General features: G+C 38.6%; 1 protein-coding gene across 2 annotated transcripts in view; it reads right to left on the reverse strand.

The window, feature by feature from the left end:
- PPP2R2A (protein phosphatase 2 regulatory subunit Balpha) overlaps positions 1-14,505 on the reverse strand; it is an 83,474-nt gene extending 68,969 nt beyond the window's left edge. Inside the window, exons 1-2 of one of the 2 annotated variants that reach the window (XM_027598422.1) lie at positions 14,191-14,505; positions 12,263-12,337 (exon numbers count right to left, since the gene is read on the reverse strand). Coding sequence is in view for 1 of the 2 variants with exons in the window: in XM_027598419.1 (XP_027454220.1) it covers positions 12,263-12,337; positions 14,191-14,197 (82 nt within the window). In the remaining variant the exon portion in view is untranslated. The remainder of the gene's footprint in view (positions 1-12,262; positions 12,338-14,190) is intronic. The other variant, XM_027598419.1, reaches the window with a different exon arrangement.
- Between the last annotated feature and the right edge of the window lie 6,543 nt (positions 14,506-21,048).

Genomic DNA, 21,048 nt, shown 5'->3' on the forward strand with positions numbered 1-21,048 from the left:
TTAAAGATTTTATTTGACAGAAAGAGACACAGCAAGAGGTAACATAAGCAGGGGGAGTGGGAGAGGGAGAAGCAGGCTTCCTGCTGAGCAGAGAGCCCAATGTGGGGCTCGATCCCATGATCTGAGCCGAAGGCAGACACTTAACGACTGAGCCAGCCAGGCGCCCCCCAAATTGTTATTTTTAAAGATTTGGGTATCTTAGACATTATTACTTTATTATTAGACATTACTTCATAAATTTTGCTTAGCTTTAGAGTCTACTAATGGCACATCTAGATGCACATCCCAAACATGTACAACCTTCTCAGCAACTCTTTAGACTGAAGCTACAGAAATCACAGGACAGTTAAAAAGAAAATGGCAGCTACTAGGGCAATTCATTAGATCCTCTCTGAGACAAGCCTATATACCTTGCCTATCATGGATCTCTGGAATGTGTTTTCCTACTTTCAAATCTAAAATGATGAACACGCTCTGTTAAGTTAAAAACATGCAACTATGAAACATTTCTGAAACCTTGTGACAGTATCTCTAGGGACAGAGAACCTGGGAGAATGGGGTTAAGAGGGAGACATACTTTCATTCTATACCTCTTGGATTTACCATCTGTATGTGTAACCTAAAAAGTTTATTTACATTATTCATTTGTCAAATTCACTGTACAATTCACCACTCATTACTATATTCACAGAACTATGTAACCATCACTATCTAATTCCAGAATATTTTCATCACCCCCTTAGAGAAATGCAGTACCCAATGGCAGTCACATCCTTCACTGGTCCCATCAACCACAAATCTACTTTGTCTTGATAGATTTCCCTCTTCTGGATATTTCATATAAACAGAATCATACAATATGTGGTCTTTTGTGTCCAACTTCTTCAACTTAGCATGTTTTCCAAGTTCATCCATGTTGCAGCATGTAACATTTCATTCCTTTCTATGGCTGCACAATATTCCATTGTACAGATACACCACCTTTTCTTTATGCATCATCAATTAATAGACATTGGTCTGTTTCCACTTTTTGGGTATTATGAGCAATGTTGCTATAAACATTCATGTCTGATGGACACGTTTCAATTCTCTAAAGTATATACCTAGGAAAAGAATTGTTGGGTTGTAAGGTTAAATCTATATTTACCTTTTTAAGGAACTGCCAAACTGATCAAATGAAGGCATGAAACACACAGGATAGAGGGAAGAGAGAAAAAGGCTTACACACTACTGCATTTACCTGGAGAGATCTCCAGTAATACTCATTAGTATATTCAACTCACAAGCATTTAAAACCACTGAAAGACATAGTTATGACGTTAGAAAAACTTGAGATACATGTGATTCTTTCATTTATTTCCAAGAACAACCAAGTATTTGTACTACAGCACCATCTCAATACCAAAAAGCAAGTCAACTCAGAAAAGGGAAAATAATTTTATTCACATTCCAACATTACCTATTATTTTTTTACACAGGATTAGCCAAGGATCTCCCAGTAATGTGAATAGGTTAATACAAGCCTGAAAATGTTATAGAAAAGGCTTATTGTAAGAAAATTGACATTCTTAATATACCTAAATTGAAGGATATATACGCCTACGTCCCTCACATTCTCCACAGCACTCGGAACTCAACATGTTCTTGTTGACTTGTGGATGAGTAACTGGCACTCTACCCTTTCCCTATGAGAACCAGAGATTTAGATTTTTAATCAAATAGTATTTTTAAAGAACTGAACCACAGAGAAGCAATGTGGAAGCCTAAAAAGCAAACAGAAGAGTTTTCCTAACTCATAATCTTAGGTTAACAGTGCTCAACTTTGAGTTTCAGTGTCCTTGTGTACAAAATGATAATAATGTCTATCTCAAAGGTTACTGCAAGAAATACAACCGTGATCATTCCTTATTTACAATTTTATTACAAAGAAATATGATGCAGTTGCCAAATTTTCCTAGTATGCTGAATATTTTGCTTAATTAATGAAATAACATACTGGCTGTCCTACTGTTAATATAAGGAGGTTTACAATAATGAAATGTGATTTTCAAAATCCATGGGAATTTCTACTTTTAAACCAGAAACTGCAAAACAAATGAGGTAAAACTCTGGTCAAAAATTTAGATTTTTGCTTAATCCTATCCTGGAAGAGCCTACAAAATAAAGTAATCCAGTTCTAGTTTTCAAACTGCTAATCTGGGATAAAAAGATTTTTTGCACAGCAGTACCAACCTGTATTATTTAATATCTTCTGTCCAGGGCTCTCTCTGTCCACCTCCAATCATTTAAAGGAAGTACTTCTGCTTTTCCTTCCCATAGAACCCCAGCTATATATAAAAAGACTAGAAGCACACACTAGCTAAAAGGTGGAAGCAACCTAAATGTCCATCGATGTATGAATGAATAAACAAAATGCGGTATATACATACAATGGAATATCATTCAGCCTTAAAAGGGGAGGAAATCTTGTCACCTGCTACAACATGGATGAACCCTGAGGACATGAAGTAAGCCAGTCACAAAAAGGCAAATACCATTATGATTCCATTTGTAGGATATATCTAAGGTGGTCAAATTCACAGAAACAGAAAGCAAAATGGTGGATACCAGGGGCGGAGAGAAGAATGGGGAACTGTTAAACAGGTCCAGTTTCAGTTTTGCAATATGAAAAAAATCTAGAGATAAGTTTCACAACAAGGTGAAGTGTATGCTTACAAATGGACGGTACACTTTGTTACATGTTTTTAATAATAACAATGCATTAAAAGATTTTATTTTATAAGCTAAAAAATATTTTGCTTGAAGAATTGGTTCTGTTGCTAGAAAAAACTCTCCTTTTATATCAGGGGAGAAAAAAAGACTAGGAGCAATCCCTTCTTAACTACCAATTCCCATAAAAACCATTTTTGCATGCTGCATCCCTAGATAAAGAATCTGACAAGAATTATTTATTGCCTACAACAGCCGTTCTCTCTTGAAATAGAGCCTTCCCAATCTATTAGTTAATAAGAATGTATATTCCTCTTAGGCTATCTTAGAAACACATCTATTCCATACCCATAGGTCTCTTACCTTGTGATAGGGTGGAAAAGATGGAGACAGAGACAAAAAGGTTCTATTTCCACTTTGACACAAAGGAGACCTGACACTCTAGAATGTCAAGTTCTAAAAGTTAACATTTTTCCAGATCTTTAGAAAATTTAAAACATTTTCTCACCAATCCCTTTTATCTACTTTGGGTTCTCACTTAATACAGGCTAACTGAAGAAATTTATATTCTTTCTGAATGAAGTATAAAACAAGCAACTGGTTCAAAACCCAATATATTCCTCTAATAGTTTTACCCATGGTTAAAGAGACAAGTTTTTAATTAAAAAAAAAAAAAGATGGCAATATATTAAAGCTGGAAACACAGAGAAGATTCATCCCTCTAATATCATAGCAGAAAAAACAAGTACTAAAAGGATTCCTAAGAAAACAAATAACCCTCTTAACGGTCTAAAAGCTATTATTTCCATATAAAATATCCTCGACTCTTCCAAATTTCAGTAGGCATATAACCATAGGCAAAACTTTAGGTTAAAGCAGAGGTTCTTAAGTAGGGTCATTGGTCCATGAACCCCCTTGAACTGGATAAAAGAGATCATTCAAAGATTTCAGAAGAGAAAATCTCAGTTGATACTGGAACACTCAGAGAGAAAATCAACCAAAAGAAACTAAAAATTACAAAAGTACAACCTCTGGTAATAGTGGCTTATAGAACAGCAATCCATCATGATTTGCCAGATTCCACATATGACACAGCCAAAGACCTGGGTGACATTTTAATCAACTACTGCTAAAATTAACTAAACATATGTTATAAAAAATAATTTCTTTTTTAACAAACCCAACATTTAAACATGGATTGGCAAATTAGTGCAGTTAGTTTTAAAAGGCCTACGTACTTTGACAAACGTTTTCTAAAGGGCAGAAAACAGCCACAAAAATACTGACAATACTAAGCAATGAACGGTTGATACTGCATTCTTAGAATGGGAACTTCAGCAACTGTTTTAAAATAGAATTATGCTGTACTTTAAAATTTAGGGGTGCCTGGCTGGCTCGGTAGGAAGAGCCTGCGACTCTTGATCTTAGGGTTGTAAGTTTGAGCCCCCATTGCTCAAAAATAAACTTAAAAAAAGTACTAAAAAATAAACTTAAAAAAGTAAAGTAAAACTTAAAACACTGTTCTCTCTCCCTCTCCTCCCTATGGTAATTAGAAGTAGTTGGGAAGTAGAAAGTTACCATGTCAATCTTACGCCTTTCTTCAAAGAAAAATCAACACATCAAACTGCCACATGTTGGGCTCAAAATAAAACAATGCTAAGGTCACCAACCCATTTCTAATAACCCGGCAGCAACCCAGAAATGGCACCATACCAGGCTCTGAGGAACTCAGTAATCCTACATTAAGTATTAAGGTTAACTGGACCTGAGCAGATAGTGGGAAAAGCCCTAAAACACTTTTAAAGTATTCTGGCAAGTATGTACTGGTATGTAATCTCTGCAAGGGAGATAAGTTTAAAAATAGATATTTTAAAATCCTAAAGGTATCCTTCCTTCACCAAGATCACCAGATTAAAGAGCTTAAGGGAGATCTAATTTGGTATCTAAAGAACAGCGAGGGAGTAGGCTGAAACAATATCAAGTCACAGGAAAGCTTTTATAGGAAAGCTTTAGCCCTCATGCACAAAACCAGCATACTGCTCTGATCACTTATCTTGTGGTCTGAGACTCTTTTAAAGCATTAATACAGTGAAACCTATTAACAGACTAAACCAACGGCTGTCAAGTATTTCTGGGATGGCAGGATTTCTTTACACTTAAAATCTGAGGACCCCAAAGGCCTTTCAAATTTTAAAATATTTATCAATTTAAAAATATTAATGATAAAACCTACACATTAACAAAAAAAGATGAAAAATGACTTTATTTTCCCACAAAAAATTAGCAAAAAGAATCACACTGCTTTACATTGCTGAAAATCTCTTTAATGTGTGGCTTTATAGAAGACGCCTAGATTCTCTTGACTGCTTCTGCATTCAACACACTACACTGTGTTGTGGTGGTAAGATATGTGAAGAAAACACCCTGATTCAGGTATGTGCTTGAAAAGGGAGGAGTATTTTAGTAAGCCTTTCACGTAGTTACAGATATCCCTTTGACACTACACCAAAACTGGACAAGTGGTAGTTTCTTAAAGGTTTGTGGGATCTGAAACCGTATCAGTTGTCTGTTACATTAAAATCCAATGCTGTACCTTGTACTTTTATGCATTTTTTAATATCACAGGCATTGGACAGTTGTAAAACACTGACTCAGAGTCATCCAAAATTCAGAGCTTCCAAATGTTGACACATTTCATTACATTACATCAAAAAATTGCAATCATTAATATTACTGGTCTCATCTGAAAAATCTTTACGAATTGGGAAGTTATCCAACACAGGATGGCATATACATGTTTTCCAAAATTCTCACTTTTGCTTGAAAGCTCAAATTTTATCATGGGTAACAAGTATTGTCCACTGAGGCAACAAATTCACTGCTTATTTGAGAAAATGTCTGCCAAATATCCAAGTCTAAATAACCATCATTTATTCATCAGTTCTTTCTAACAAAATAATGATCCATGGAAGTAGCAGCTAACGAGATGAGCTTTAAACCCAAATAAGTGCACCAATGCTTTTCCTCCAGACAGCATGTTCTCTGGTCCGTAGCAGAAGCGCTTTGGTGTACCTCTCATTTTGTCACTCAGGATGTTTAACAGACGTGTATGCAAGATCAAGATTTATTTATTTTTAAATATTTTATTTCTTTATTTGAGAGAGAGAGAATGAGAGAGAAAGCACATGAGAGGGGGGAGGGTCAGAGGGAGAAGCAGACTCCCGCCGAGCAGGGAGCCCCACGCGGGACTCGATCCAGGGACTCCAGGATCACGACCCGAGCCGAAGGCAGTCGCCCAACCAACTAAGCCACCCAGGCGCCCTCAAGATCAAGATTTAATAAAATTAGTTTTTACTGTTTCATCGAAAACATTCCTATGTAAAATTGGCATTTCCAAACTGCTGGTACATGGGGAAGATTTCCATGACTACTGGGACCATTTGGTGCCAAGGCCTGGATTCACTCTAAGACACTAGCAGCTTTACCCATATTACTCTTGTACCATTGCTGCAAATGTCAACATTGTCAAAAAGGGAAATATATTATAATGCAAACAGTTTTGACTTCACAGACCTTTTGAAAGAGTTGAGGGGGTCACCATACCACACTCTAAAATAGCTCTTTTTGATAATGGTTATGGACACTCTCTGACCAAAAAAATGCACGTATGTACAAATATACACAATACATTTATTTTTTTTGAGAGAGCGTGCACGCACGTGCGTACACAGGAGTGAAGGGAGAAGCAGAATCCTCACTGTGCAGAGAGCCCAATGCAGGCAGACTCTGGGATCATGACCTAAGCCGCAGGCAGATGCCCAACTGACTGAGCCACCCAGGCGCCCCCAAACCATTAAATTTTGTGTGATATCCCAAAAATTGTTTTTCACAATTTTATTTAGGGAATATTTAGATTCCACTACTGAATTTTCCCCCCAAGAACCATAGGTCTGAATCCTACCAGAAATAAACAGAAAGCAAAGTTGACAGATGCCATGCATATGGATCCAAGTTTCATAAAAACAAGGCTTCATGTAATAAAATCATATCCTAAGATAATTTCCTATTAAAAAAACTAAGATTGTCAAATATGGAGAGAAGATATACTTGTATTAAAATATAAATCTAAAATTATTACTTAATAGTCGACAATATTAACAATTATCAAAATTTACAAAAAATAAATTATCTTTTTAACCAAAAATTACACACTTCAGATTATCCACATGTATTTGAATTTTTAATATTTAATATTTCCACACGTAAAATTTAAGCAAATAACAGATTACCAGGTATTGCTACTGCAAAAAAATCACTAGGAAAAATTCCTTACTGTTTCACTTTAAAATGATGACCTTGGTTTTCTAGTTTGTTAAATCCAGATTTTAAAAACAAAATCAGTAATTTTTCTACTACTAAATACAAAGGACTGGGAAGGGATCAAGTGATGTATAAATGGGTTACCCTGGCCGTGGGTTGATGATGTTGGGTGATGGGGGTTCAATATATACTATTCCATACACTTTCCGTAATGTTCAAAATCTCCCATAACAAAGTGTTTTTTAAAAAACGCAAATACAGGGCGCCTGGGTGGCTCAGTTGGTTGGGCGACTGCCTTTGGCTCAGGTCATGATCCTGGAGTCCTCGGATCAAGTCCCGCATCGGGCTCCCTACTCGGCGGTGAGTCTGCTTCTCTCTTGGACCCTCCCCCTTCTCATGCTCTCTCTAATAAATAAATAAAATCTTTCAAAAATAAAAAACGCAAATACAAAAAAAATAAAAATAAAAAAGCACAAATACAAAAAGAACCAGGCAAATTAAAAATTGGGCAATTACTAGCCTCAAGACAAATGAAGGGATGCACAAGAAACACTGCAGTCTTGGTTCAGCAGTGAACATCTGCATGGTCATAACAATGTAAGCACTAACTTCTAATTTAACCATACCATCTGTATGGTTAAATTGAGGTATGGGGGTGATAAGCTGGGGTATGGGGTGATAATATTAACAGCTTAATCTTCATCTACTAGAGAGGAAAGTCAATTGGAAATGTCCAAAATGGATGAGAAATAGAAGTTATCATTTTATTCACAAAAAATTAAGCAACAGGAAATACAGTTGGAAGAGTTCAATATAATTGCCTTTAGAAGGACAAGGGAGGATTAGGGAGTGGATGAAGGTAGGGATTGCCAGTTTTCACTCTAAACCCTTTTTAGTACAGTATCGAACATAAAGACACAGACACACACTTTTTTTGGGTGAAATTTAACAAATATAGAAAACCAAAAATCAAAAGAGAAATGTCCAGGATAATCAGTTAATCACTAAAACCACCACCCAGTCAAAACACTATCTCCATGAGCCACCCCCCACCCCGCCCTCCTCCTCAAGAACAACTCCCTTCCATCACTTAAAAGTAACCATCACATACTGGCTTTTATAGCAGTTATTTTGTAGCTATTCTTCAGCGTTTTACCAGTTTAGTATGTGTCTCTAAGGCTATGGTTTAGTTTTGAATGTTTTTTAAACTTTGTATTAATGGAATCAAAGAATATGTATAAAACATACATACCATCTCTTCACTTTGGCTGAGGAGAAATTCTTAATAAATTCCCCAGATTTCTCATCCTCCCAACTCTTCCTTACTTACCATAAACGTTCCAACAAAAACAGCTAAACCCTTAAAACACTCTATGTGCCAGGTTTCTGTTTTATGCATATTAACTCATTTAATCACCAAAACAACAGCGTAAGGAAGATTTTATTGTTATCTTCACTTTAGAGGAAAACAGGCACAAAGAAGTGAATTAATTTGCCCAGGATTACCCAGCTAGCAGAGGACTGAGTAGGATTCAAACTATGTAGCCTAGCACCAGTGTCTGTGCTACCTACCATCTCATGAGCAAGTTGTCAATAAAGGAAATTTTTCAAGTATAGAATATGATAAAATGTTATTACCATTACCATGAAGATTAAAAGGAAAACTGCAGGATATGAGACTGAGTGACAGAGATTTTAGTACCTCACCCTCATCTCAGACAAGTAGCTATACCAAAGATAAACCACTTAGAAGTGCCTGAAGAGACCTGTGCATAATAGAATAAGTATCCCAATAAAAGCCTACGTCGGCCAAAGATCAATCACAGTATTTGGTCAAACATCAAAATTCTTAGTTCTGCAATGCACTTAATAACAAATTCTGAGCCTTGATTAAGTCCAATAAAGACTTCTTTCTAAATTAAGGCCCTCAAAGAGCCCAGTATCTCACACAACTCAACTTACCAGTAGTATTAATGTTGGGCTGTTTCTCTTCTAAAACATCTTTGAGAAGTAACAAGATTAGAGTATAAGGAACAACAGAAATCATCTAATCCAGTCCCATCATCTTAAGGCTAAGCTTACTGGAACCCAGAGAAGCACTTATTCCAAGTGACATACACTCGTTTGTCACGAGGATAAAAACCCAAGGTCTCCTTGTTTCTATTACACAGCTGTAGAACATCAATCCAGTTATAAAGCCTGACAAATAAATACATCCATGATTTCCAGAGTATATCGCAATCATCTTTTCAACAGATCTCTTTCCCTTTCAAAACCTCATAACAGTAACATTCACATTCCTTCATTCAACAAATACTCAACACTTACTGTGTGCCAGGGGCATTGTTCTAAGCATAGTAGTTTGTATAGGATGTTCTGCATAGAGCACAAAGATGCATTAGACCTGCACAGTGTTAACAGCAGAGGTTTAGGGTAAATTACAAATAAAAAGTGCTATAAAGAAAGATTTTTAAAATATTTCCAAAAAAGGAAGATAAGTAAAAAGAGTTACAGACGTGACTTGAATTTTAAACTGTGGGAGGAGTGTAAGGCATTCTAAGGTGGGAACAGCAAAGAGTAAGACTGTAAGTAAGACAAAGACCCAAGAGTAAGACTGTACAAGACCTGTTTGAAGAACAGCATCCATTTAGCTGGATTATAAACCATATTAGCAGATGAACTTAGAGAATAAGGGGCATACTGGTGAAAGGTCTCACATTCAAGGCTGAAATATTTGGATGTAATTCATAATCCTAGGGAAGCAGTGACCAATGAAGATTTCTGAGGAACATAAAATTGGGACAGCATTTAAGATTAACTTAAAAAGCAAAACAGAGAAGCAGCAGCAGGGAATCATTTAGGAAGTTACTGCAACCTGGATGAAATATACTGAGATCCTGAACTAAGGTGAAATTGGGCATGGAAAGAAGACTAAAGCATTACAAAAGTAACAATGGTATGCCATGACAGCTAACTGCATGTAGGAGGGGAAAGAATTAATTTAGAGCCTTTGATGGGAAAGAACTTGCAATGCATCATTAACAGAAAACAGGCAAGCTAAACTAAAGATTTAGCTAGATGTAAACTGTTTAAAGAAAATGTATTAACCTTATTTGAGAAAAGCAAATCTTCCCTTAGAAACATAAACATAATAGACTATGACATGCAAACTACAGTATGCAAAAAAAAACCCCAAATTAAAGGAGTATAATTTGAAAATTAGGTGCTTTTTATACTTACTACACTAGCATAAACATAGATACTATATTTAAAGTCATGTTTTTATTAAAATATACATACCAAGCCTCAGCATGTTAAGATGCTAGGAATGCGCTGCATGTTAAGGTATGATCTAACAACCTCAAAAGAAAGTTATTTAATGAATCAGTAGCAAAATGTAGCTACTAAGTATTAGCAGAAGAGAACTACACTGATCCCATCATACATATCACCAACTATCATTTGATTCAGTTAGGTAAGTCTAGAACCATCAATTTCTTCTAATTAAATAAAGCCCATGTGGTCTCTCTGCCTACTGTTTAACAAGTACACTATGAGCTCCTCCAGGGCAGGGTTTATGTTCCAGATACCTTGCAGCCCCAGTGCTCAACATTTATGAAGCCCCTCAACAGATCTTTGATATAAAAAATAAATGGACTGCCTTCGGCTCAGGTCAGGATCCTGGAGTCCCAGGATCGAGTCCCGCATCCGGCTCCCTGCTCAGCAGGGAGTCTGCTTCTCCCTCTGACCCTCTTCCCTCTCGTGCTCTCTATCTCTCATTCTCTCCCTCTCTCTCAAATAAATAAATAAAATCTTTAAAAAAAAAAAAAAACGGAAATCAATCCAGGAATAGTTTTCAAGTATACAGCACTCTCATCACGAATAATCCAGTATTTGAGTGGCTACTATTCAGCAGGTAATGGAATTACAAAATGAGTAATATATGAGTCCTCCCTTGAACTTAGAAGATTTCACTCAAGTCAACCACCACAAGCTTCACCAGAAAACCCTGATTTGCACTATTTGTGTGACCATCAGTGAGTCTCTTAACTAAGACTTCTGGTTTCTCATCTGAAAAACATGAGGATTCAATAAAAAAGAAATGTGATAGTGCTCTAAAAAGTATCACAGGTACAATGTATGCCAGTTGGCTCCCCAAAGAACACACCAAACTGATCAGACACTTCACTAAGAATGACACTGACATAGGCAAATCCAAGCAATTCACTGGCTCAACACAAGTCTATCATCCTACCATCACCTGAAGAAATCCTCAAAACAAACAGTACTGCAGACAGTAGGTCAGAAATAGGATCTTAATATGAGGACAATACAATCTAGAGAAGGATGATTTATAAACTTTAGACAAATTTTTTTAAATTAAAAGTACAATTCATTTGAATTTTGCTGGAAAATTCCTACTATAATTCAAGACAATCCCATTAAAATTCAAACTAAATAATATTTCTGAACAATGAAATGATACAACTACTTTATGGGAAATAATGCCTCCACCACCTAAGACCATCTCAAATGAGTGCAAAATTAATGTTTCAAAACTTAGTTTTTGAAATACATTAATAACTTTGGGAGAAGAATTAAGACTTAAGTACTTCAACTGATCAAACTCAGCTTCTAACTGCGTGAGAATAAGCTCCCCAGAAGCCATGCTATATATCCACAGCATTGTTGTTTTCTTATCCACCTAAGTTAATCCTTGTAAGGACAATAAAATTTATCATTTGAGCCAGCATTTCTTCACAGAATGTCAATCAACACCACACTCTGAGAGGAGGCAAATTAAACACTAAAAATCTTATGTAAAAAATGAAAGATAGTCATTCAAAAATGTTTCTGAGGTAAATGTTGATGCCTATTTTAACACAATTATCTAAAAATGAATGAACATGAAAATGCATCACCATTTATTTGTACATGAAATTTAGTCAGGAAACCTTTACGATATGAACCTTAGATTTTTCTTGTGACAGTTTTATATACATCATCATCTAATGCTCCTTTCACTTAATAGATAAAAAATGATATAAGGTATTAATAAAAGACTTAAGACTATTTTCCAGAAAAGTGACTTTTAAAACTGTTCCTCCATTGCTCAGACAATAAACTCAGTATGTTCTTAAACTGTAACAGACCTAGCTGCAAGGAAATCCTTCAGTAATCAAGACTGTGAAGATTCCATATTCAGATTTTGCATTATTAAATGCTTTCTTACCTTCTGCTACATCATCATCTACTGCTCCTTTCACCTGAGAAAAACACCACTGAATATCATTCCCTCCTCCAGCTCCTGGAAAAAGAAAACATACCAATTAAAACTGAGTTCTGTTCATGTTTACTCTCGTAAACACAGAGATGGTATCCATGGTTGGCATGATACTAACAGCCTAGTACTGCCCACACATACAACCACCAGCCCAGAGCACTAATTTGGAAGGTTAGTCTCCAATAGTTGGTACTGCATTTAAAAAAAGAGAGAGATTCCAGTTATTAAATATTTAAAGGCTATGGTACTATCATTAACATTGCACATGTGTTCAAAACTTCCATTTTCCCTTCCCCTAAAATACAGTAAAAGCCTCACAGTTACGCAAGACCTACCAGAGAGAAGTAAATACCAAAAGTTAGACAGTTTTCCTTTAAGTTTACAAAAGCCTGCAGAAGGGTTAATAAGGATAAACTACCATAAAACATGGAACGAAGAGAAAACTTCAGGAACATTACTGCCCGGGTGAGGAGTAATGATTCATATGAACCCAATCACCAAAGCGCACACACAGCAAACACAACACTCACCACCCATTTCTTTGCCTTTCATTACCAACAAATCACTGGCTCCAGACAGGAAAAGAAACTGAAGTAAATGCTGGTGAAGAGACAGTCAGAGGAAGCTTGTTTTGCCTCCCTTCACCTTATCCCTCAGAATCCAAAGGACCTTGCAAACAATTTCACTAGTTTGTCATCATCTTGTACAAAACAATTTTAATTTCACCTAATTATTCAATAAGGCCAAAGAGCAACTTGTTTACAGCAAAACATAAGTCAATCCAACACGTTAACTTTTTTAAAGGTTTAATTACTTAAAGGTTATTATCTAAATATTGGAAAAAGCATGGAAAATTGGTTTAGTTCCTGAATGTTTCTATTTCACTTCCAAGCACTGTGGAGGAAATGTCCTGCATCTATGGAGGAAGAAACTGAATCAAGATCTAGAATTGGTTCTACTAGTAGTAGAACGAAGGCATTCAGGAACATCAAAATGTATAAAAATCATCCTCAAAGCAATTACCTTTCTCTTCCTTCACCTTCATTCTTGCTAAATATTCCAAGCTGGTTTTCTCTGTGCATCCTTCGCCCCCCCTCCCAAGCTTTTACCTAAATCTCTCTCTCCTTGGCTATTTATATCACTGAACTCCACAACTATTTTAACTAACTATGAAACCCTTTTGGGAAAAGGACGTCTGCACAAAAACTAACATACAAAACACAAAGTTTAAATTACATTTTTCATGCAACTTGGTGTATTAAAGGCCTTGCACTCTTTGGACTCGAAGGGTTAAGAAACGAAAGGGAACTAGTTCAAGACGAAAAATTCAGGGGTACGGTCTCAAAAACGTACGTACCCACAGTGGGGGGAAAAATACACATAGGTCCCCATTGTATTTTAACTTGTAAAGCACTCTTCCTTCTCAGTACAAAATACATTAATATAAACACCCAAAAAGCTTGCAGCAAGGGAAAAAATAGGAATTATATGAAGGAAAAACCTTAAAAAAAGCCCCGGGGGCGGGGGAGAAAGCGGGGGGAGCGGAGGTTACACCGGGCTCCTAAGCACTAGGGACAAATCTGCACTCGCCCCCACCCCGCCCCACCCACGCCTTACCCCTCGGCTCGCCAGCCCATACCCCACCCCCACCCATGCCAAGGTTCCAGCCCTCATTTTAAAAGCCATTTCGGTATCACAGCGACCCCTCGCCTCACCAAAACCCTCCCCACCCCCACCCCACCCCCCTTGACCAATTCCCTGAAATCGAAGGGGCGCCCCGTGGCTCTACGAGAGGCACAGGCGGTCGCTAGGGGGTGATGGAGGGAGAAGGAAGGAAGCGGTGCCTTGTCAGTGGACGAGGGTGATTTCTCCTTTACCTGCCATGTTGCGCTGCAAATGGTGACCCTGCTGGGTTCCTCGGGGTCTCTGCTTCCTGAACTCACCCCCCTCACCTGGGGATGGGGGGGTAGAGAGGGCGGATGGCGGCGGATGGCACCTGTGGGGGGGAGAGGGCGGGGGTCGGGGGAGAAGGAAGGAGGGGCGGGCAGATCAGCCAGCAGGATGGTGGATTTCACTCTGGGGCTTCCCCGCTCTCGCTCTTTTTCCAGCAGCGGCGGCGGCAGCTACGACACCGACGGCGGCGGCAGCGGCAGGGGCAGGCGACTCCACTTTCAAAATGGCGCCGGCTGGCCTGGCCAGTGACGTCACTCGGGGGCGGAGCGGCCGGGCTGGGGCGGAGGGGCGGGGCGGGGCGGGGCGGGGCGGGGCGAGGGCCGGGGCGGAGACCAGAGGGGGAGGGGCGGGGAGCGGCCGGCCCGGCTCCTGGCCCTCGCCCCCTTCTCCGCCAGCCCCGCGCGCGCGTCCTCGCCGGTCTGGCCCGCTCCTGGTCTGAGGTCTTTCCGTGCACCCTGTGCCTTCCGTCTCCGGCCCAGTCCGCGGTCCTGTGCACATCACAGTGTCCCAAACCCTCGCGCCTGTGCCTGGACTCCGGGGCGGGCTCAGCCGTGCAGTTACCGTGCTCGCTCGCGGGGATTCGAGGGATCCTGTGTCTTGGAGCATACCGTGTTTCTACTTAAAACAGTGACTCTGTGGCCAATGAAATAAAGGACGGAGGGTGCAGACTTGGCGGCTCGGCCAAGGGGAAAGTTCGCGGGCCTGAGAAGGACGCAGCTGGCCTGGTTCCATGTGGGTGAATTAAATACCTTCTCATGGGCTCCGGGAACTGAGACGAGAGTCCTTGGCGACTGAAAGCAGTTGAGGGTTTTCTGAACAGAAAACTGAGTTTGCTCGTAGCAGACATGGCCGAAAAAAGTGGCCCAGGTCGGTCCAGCTGAGAGTGGAAGCGGTGGTTAAGGAAAGAGCTGGGCTCTGAAGCCAGGCTGACAAATGCTGACGCCATGCATGGGATGAGGGTAACAATTCTACCTCACAGGATTGTTTCAAAGATTAAATGACTTAACTGGTGTACATGATAAATGTTTGCTGCCGTTATTATTAGATTGGTGTTGAAAACATCTTCAACAGAGTTAAGAGGTGTAAGGGAAGAAAAAAAAAAACAGGAAACACCAATCATCATCCAAGAGGGTTAGTGTATGTGCTTCATTGAAAGACGCATCAATGAGGCAGTCGCTATGTACTACTGGACACTTTACATATCTCAATCCCCACAACACTCCTAGGAGACAGATATCCACATTTTGCATATGACAAATACCTGTAAAAATATCCAGAATTTGACCTTAAGCCTGAAAGGAGTGATCAGACATTTAGAGACTAAGGGGAAGTTTACAATTATTTACATCTCCTCTCCGTATCTCCACTTTCTACCTTGTTCTTGATTTCTAGAACAGTTCAATTGTAAAACAAGTTTCAAAATGTCTCCACACAGAAAAACTGCACCATTGGATTATTATTCCTCCATTTCTATCTTAGTATTTCTCACTTAACCAATGAAAAAACCAAAACTAAAAATCCACCCTATATCTGTCATCTTTCAGCTACCAGTACAAAACATTAATGCACTGTGTGCTGTATTTACTTCTATTTTGGTTGATTTCATAAATGTGTTTCTGTGCCTATGCCTTTACTACTCGTTTAACTTTTGATTTTCTGTGCCATTATTTAGTAATTCAATCCTGGACTCTAGTGAACCTTAATCAGTACTGAGAGAGAGAGTAAGCCATTAAACTAGAGGACTGGCACCCCTATACATAAGTCATTTTCCTGTTTTATGCTTCAGTTTTTGCTAGGTGTAAGATCTGTATCTTCACGCTTACTGAAAAATGATTTGGTCTACATAAATGATTCGTTCTTCTTAGAAGCCAATAAAGCTTGCCTAGAAACTGGGATAATTATAATAGAAGTTCATATAGCACTATGTGCTAGGTGCTGTTCTAAAGAACATTGTACGAACTCTTGAGGGTACTACGTGCCTATGGGACAAGCTGAGATGGCTCTAATAATCAAGGACCGGTGACCCTAAGCAGTTATTTCAGCAGGCCACAAACTGCCTCCCTTTCTTCTGAATGGCCCTTAAGGAGAGAAGCCAGAATACCTAGTAGCCCAAAGACAAGGATTACTCTTGTTGGTCTCTCCTTCCTTATCTTACATTCTCTCTCCATCTTCTGTACTAGGGCCCTGTCCCTACCATTTCATGGAAACGTATTCTGTCAAGGTCATTAACGATCTCCATGTAACCAAATCCAATGGTCACTTCTTTGGTTTTCTCTTTCTCGACTTCCCAAAAGTATTTGAAACCACTCACCACCCCATGCTTTTTGAGACCCTTTTTTGCTTGTTATATGGTTGGTTTACCCCCAATCTTTCTAGACACCCCTTTTAGTTTCCTTTGCTGGCTCCTCCTCCCAGACCACCCTTTAAATATTAGGGAGATATGTCTCCCTGGCCTCCACCCTGCACGTGCTTCTCTATCCCCGGCAACCTCATTTAGTATTTACAGATGTAAATACCATGTATATACCAGTCACTGCCAAATCTAGATCTCCAGCCGTCCTCACCCTGGAACTGCAGACACATATCTCTACCTACCTGCTTGACATTTCTACAGATGTCCAGTAAGCATATCAAACAAGCACTACCAGAACATAAGTCTTGATTCCATGTCTGCTCCATACCTTGGCTGATGCTGGTTTTTCCCTGGAATGTCACCATCCCCTCAAACCACTCCTGCCTCAACAGTCCCACATGCCCATCTCTCTCTCCTTCCTCAGCTAGTAAAACTCTTCCTGGTTCTTTAAAAACCAATTTGGATGTAACTGCCTTCAGAAAACTTTCTCTGATATTTTCCCTCATTCCCTATCTCCCTTAAGCTGGCTTGGGTGCACTTCTGAAATATTCTCATAAAATCTAATGTACTTCACTCTTATTAATCATGTTAAAATTATCTAAATCTGTGTCTGTTACTAGACGGAGTTCTTTGAGGAAGGAAGTATGTCTTATTCATCTCCATATCACCAGCCACATAATTTGCTGGATTAAAGGAAGAATGAAAAAATCTCTCTAGCTTGGGGAGAAAACCACTGAAGTACTGTCTCCTTAGAGCTTACCGTATCATAAATGTTTTCACTTACCCTTCTTAACCCTGGAAAAAAGGATCATTTTACAAATTATCTTGGTCATTCTGATCTACATCTATTAGGCATAGTTAGTTAAATATGTAAGTTGCTTAGAGATAGATTCATCCCAATTATTGCCAACTGCTCCTTTGTCTCAGAATACATATTATCCAAGAGAATGCCATAGGACATCATTCCTCATCCACATGATCCATATGCCTTCATGCAAACATTTTTGTCATTAAGCCCCTAGCCAGAACTTCAACACTTGACCATGTGTAAGATGCATAAAATAATAGTTCCCCGCAGAACTGAGTTCAGCCTAGACACACCAAGAGGAAAACTTGAGGTTTTCCTGATGAGCTCCTGGAGAATCTACAAGTCCTGGAGTTGTTTTGCTTCCAGTTTAAGCTAAGAGGTACTAAGGGCACCTACAATCTCACCAGCAGAATGGAGCTAATGGGACTCAACAGTGGGGTTTTGCAAGCCTACTTTTTAAAGCATTTCATATAAGGAGGGGAGAATCCCTTGAAAGTTGTTTGTTTCCTTGGAGTGAAGATGAATACAAACCCTCCTCCACACTAACTGAGAAGTGGTACTGTCTAGATGCTTCTCTCCTCTAGGCAGTTAGAATTAGGGTTATTTAAAAAAGACCATGAACTCAAGGGTAAAAGGAGAGGTTCTTGATTAGAAAATGATACAATTTAAAATTTTGGCAAACTCACTACAGCCATGCTTTCTAACATGGAACAAGTTCAAGGGCTTCATAGGGAAAACTATAAGCAGATGTCAGCTTCTTACATCCTTTCTTAATATCTACAAATTTAGCCTACAAAGCAGTTTTCCAAAACCCCTCAGAGTCTAGACTATATTGACGATTCATGCCACAGTGTTCAAGGTATAGAACACACTAGCAAATCACTAAAATATCCTACACTAGCAGGTGTTTAAAAAAAACAATAGTGAATCTACCAAGAGGATTATTATGTAGTCAAATGTTTGTAAAAACAGAGGAAATTGCTTATGCTTTAGGAACAGGATACAAAATACAAATACAATATGATCATAAGTATGTACAACAAACATACACAAAATACACGGAGCTGAAAAAGACAGGAAGGAAACGTACCAAGGTGTTCACAGAAATGTCTCTAGGTAGTGGCACAATGGTAATTTTTTCTTCTTTGACATTTGTGTTTCTCCCAATTGTCTATAATCAATGAACATTAAGGGAAAGAATAAACTTGGAAGTTCTTTAAAAGTCCATTCTAATGCTGGTATTAGAGCCTGATGATAAAATTTATGTTATAGATATTCCATATTAAAGTAAAAGTTGTAGTTCATTATAACTGTATTCACAGATGTGATTTAATCCATGGTTTTACCATAAAACAGAAAAATATTTTCTTTTGTTCTTTTAATAGTGTGCATGTTTAAAGATGAAGAAAAGATCAGTAAATTCTTGCCATTACCTTGAGTTTGTAAATTGTAACCAAAAATCTTATTTTATGCCTTCATTGGAGATACAGTCTATAGGTATATAAGCTGAATATCTTTTCTTTTTTATTTAAAGATTTTATTTATTTATTTGACAGAGAGACACAGCAAGAGAGGGAACACAAGCAGAGGGAGTGGGAGAGGGAGAAGCAGGCTTCTCCCTGAGCAGGGAGCCCGATGCTGGGCTCGATCCCAGGACCCTGGGATCATGATCTGAGCGGAAGGCAGACGCTTAACAACTGAGCCACCCAGGTGCCCCTGAATATCTTTTCGATATAAAATGCAAACGTTATTTCTGAAATTTATTTTGAGTATTTTTCTCAGTATTGCTTATTAAATCATTATAAATACTCCGCAATGTGGACAAACTATTATCCAAACAGCTTATTTGTATACAACTATATACAAATGTATACATGTATACGTCTACTCCCATGCTGTAGATTTTTTAGGAGGCATTTGAGTTTAGCTATGACACTGGCATTTGTTTTACGCCTAAGTAACAGAAACATATAGGCTCAAGGTTGGAAGGAACTTTAGGGACTAACTAGCTCAACTCTCATGATGGATGAACTCCCTATTCAACACTCCTTCCAGTGTTCATTTAGCCTTTGCTTAAAAACTTCCAACTAATCAAGAACTAAGATCTCTTCTGATTTTAGACAGCTATAATCACTAAATAATTCTTCCCTATATTTTATAGAAATGCACTTCATTGCAACTTCATTCTACAGATCCTGGCTCTCCCATCTGGGACATCTTTAACATGAATATGAAGGTCATTGGAATATTAGACTATAACCACATCTCCCAAATTTCCTTTTCTCCATAATCATCACCTCAGCTTCCTTAAAGCTTCCTTCCTTGATCCAGCTTTGATCTATGTATCAATGCATTATCTCAGTCAATAACCTCTGCATATAGTCCAGTTGTTCCAAATGCCTCATACAATCATGCCCAGGGCTAAATACAACAATTCAGGCTCAACAATTACACATCTGTTACCTGCTCTCATCTGAAAACCATGTTTCTGTTAATGTAGTCAAGAGTCCCTTGGATTTGACAATCATGGATTGTGATCTGGACCCTTTTCCATGCTTAGCTGTCAACACACAGCTCCCTAATCTTCTTCCCTAATGGCTCATTTTTCAGATTGATACATAATCTCTGGACCATAGTAGGAACTTGATAAATATTTGAATAAACAAATACAAGGTCTTATTCTCTGTTATTGTTTCCTTCGTAATTGAAATTTTATTGATTATAACTCGATGAACAGTTCATAGAAATTATGAAAAATGTATAGAGAAAATCTAAAAAGCCTCTCAATTCTTTCTAGAGAATTATTCCAGTGACTTTTTAGCTTAAAATTTGGTATCAAAATGTTTTTTTATTTATTTATTTTAAACTACTGTGTTTTTTTTAACTCTATTTATTTTGACAGAGAGAGAGAGACAGTGAGAGAGTGAACACAAGCAGCGGGAGAGGGAGAAGCAGGCTTCCCGCTGAGCAGGGAGTCTGATGTGGGGCTCGATCCCAGGACCCTGGGACTATGACCTGAGCCAAAGGCAGATGCTTAACGACTGAGCCACCGAGGCGCCCCTCAAAATGTTTTTTAAAAGAGAATTGCAAATATATTGAGGCATCGGTAAGTTCTTACATCTAAAGTCCCCTGAGTTCACAATTGTCAGTTACACTACATGCTCAAGAATTTATACATTACACATTAGCAGATTTTTTTAAAGATTTTATTTATTTATTTATTTGAGAGAGAGTGAGAGTGAGAGAGCAAAGCAGGGGGAGCAGCAGAGGGAGAGGGAGAAGCAGGCTTCCCACTGAGCAGGGACCCCAATTGTGGAATTCGATCACAGGACCCTGGGATCATGACCTGAGCCGAAGGCAGACGCTTAACCAACTGAGTTATCCAGGCGCCCCCACATTAGCATATTATTAAGAAAAAGTAGTCTACAACCAAAGACATTACAGGTAGTTCACATGTCTGACAGAAGATTTTAGGTCCCAACTCCAAAGATTCTGATTTAGTAGGTCCTTCAAGAAAGAAGCTTCCAACCATATGATCCAGCTATCCCATTTCTGGATATATATATCCAAAGGAAATGAAATTAATACCTCAAAGAGGTATCTGTGTTCCCATGTTTCCTG

This window comes from Zalophus californianus, chromosome 2 (assembly GCF_009762305.2).
Source record: "Zalophus californianus isolate mZalCal1 chromosome 2, mZalCal1.pri.v2, whole genome shotgun sequence".
NCBI classification, from domain to species: domain Eukaryota; kingdom Metazoa; phylum Chordata; class Mammalia; order Carnivora; family Otariidae; genus Zalophus; species Zalophus californianus.